This window comes from Halyomorpha halys, unplaced genomic scaffold (genome assembly GCF_000696795.3).
Source record: "Halyomorpha halys isolate HHAL.00 unplaced genomic scaffold, Hhal_1.1 Scaffold340.1, whole genome shotgun sequence".
Lineage (NCBI taxonomy): Eukaryota > Metazoa > Arthropoda > Insecta > Hemiptera > Pentatomidae > Halyomorpha > Halyomorpha halys.
The window spans coordinates 690,574-691,780 of NW_027108009.1; the positions used below are offsets into that span (position 1 = coordinate 690,574).

Genomic DNA, 1,207 nt, shown 5'->3' on the forward strand with positions numbered 1-1,207 from the left:
AAACGAAAAACGACAGGACTTTTTGAATGCCCTGGTATTTATATTGAGCTAACATCTTACCCAACACTGCAGAGCTAAAAAAATATTTTTGTTCCTTTCAAGATATTTGGCAATAGATATAATTTTTTTTTTTAATTTGAAAAGTTTTGGTGGTACTAAAAAAAGTTTTTTACTTTTAATTTTTTTAAAGTAGACTAAACTTGCCACAATCTGAGCCGAACTGCAGCTCTTTGACTCTGAAATGCAGTACTTTAAACATTTAACAAAAAGAAAAAATTATGTTTTAATTAAAATGTTAAACCTGAATTGGGGAAAATACTCATCTTAAAAGGAAAAATGATAAAAATTAAGAAGAAAATCTACATAGCTTTGGATCAAGCAGATAACGGCATCTGCCGACTCAATGGTTGACACATTATTTGCAAAATATTAACAAATATGGAAAAATTAATAGAAGGAAAGAGGGTATGAATATATTGTAAGTATAGTGTAATAAAATATCAAGGGGATAGATAAAGAAATAATATAAGAAGATACTACACTACCTTACTTCCTTTAATTTAAACCTTTTATTCTTTTAATTTCACCTAACTAGTTACTACTCCTGTTAATTATTTTTCTAATAATTATTACTCCAATGGTACATTTTTATTCTGTTATTCATTACTTTACTTGTTAATAATAATTATTATATTCATTTCTATTCTATTAATTTACTTTGTTCCTTCTTTTATAAATAACTTTCCATGCATATTCTCATAGTTTTATGATAATAAATTATATCTAGTTTTCATTTTACCCTGACGAAGTCCAGCAAGCCCTTTTTTTACCAATATCCTTATATAAGTATTACGATAACCTATTATGCCTTCCTACAAATGGTTAACTAATAATCATCCAATAAACCATAATAATGCAATTAATTTTGACTTCCGGATCAACATATTCGTGGTCTAGACAAAACACTGAAAAAAAAAATTATACCCTATTCGACTTTACCGCAGAATTAAACCACTTTACTTAAAAATCAGGAACTAGTTGATAGATTAAATAATTTATGGTCTATGAACAAAAAGTAAAAGTGAAAACTGATTAATACTACAAAACAAAATACTTTTGAGATTAAGTTGCTAAGTAACAATAGTAAAAAATAGGAATCAAATAATTACCTGCGGTGAACGCTCGTAAACACAATAGATCTCCGTTC

At 27.1% G+C, this 1,207-nt stretch overlaps 1 protein-coding gene across 1 annotated transcript in view; it reads right to left on the reverse strand.

The window, feature by feature from the left end:
- MCPH1 (Microcephalin) overlaps positions 1–1,207 on the reverse strand; it is a gene marked incomplete in the record, with an annotated part of 14,417 nt that overhangs the window by 8,617 nt on the left and 4,593 nt on the right. Inside the window, 1 exon segment of the mRNA XM_067046408.1 lies at positions 1,170–1,207. Coding sequence (XP_066902509.1) covers positions 1,170–1,207 — 38 coding nt within the window.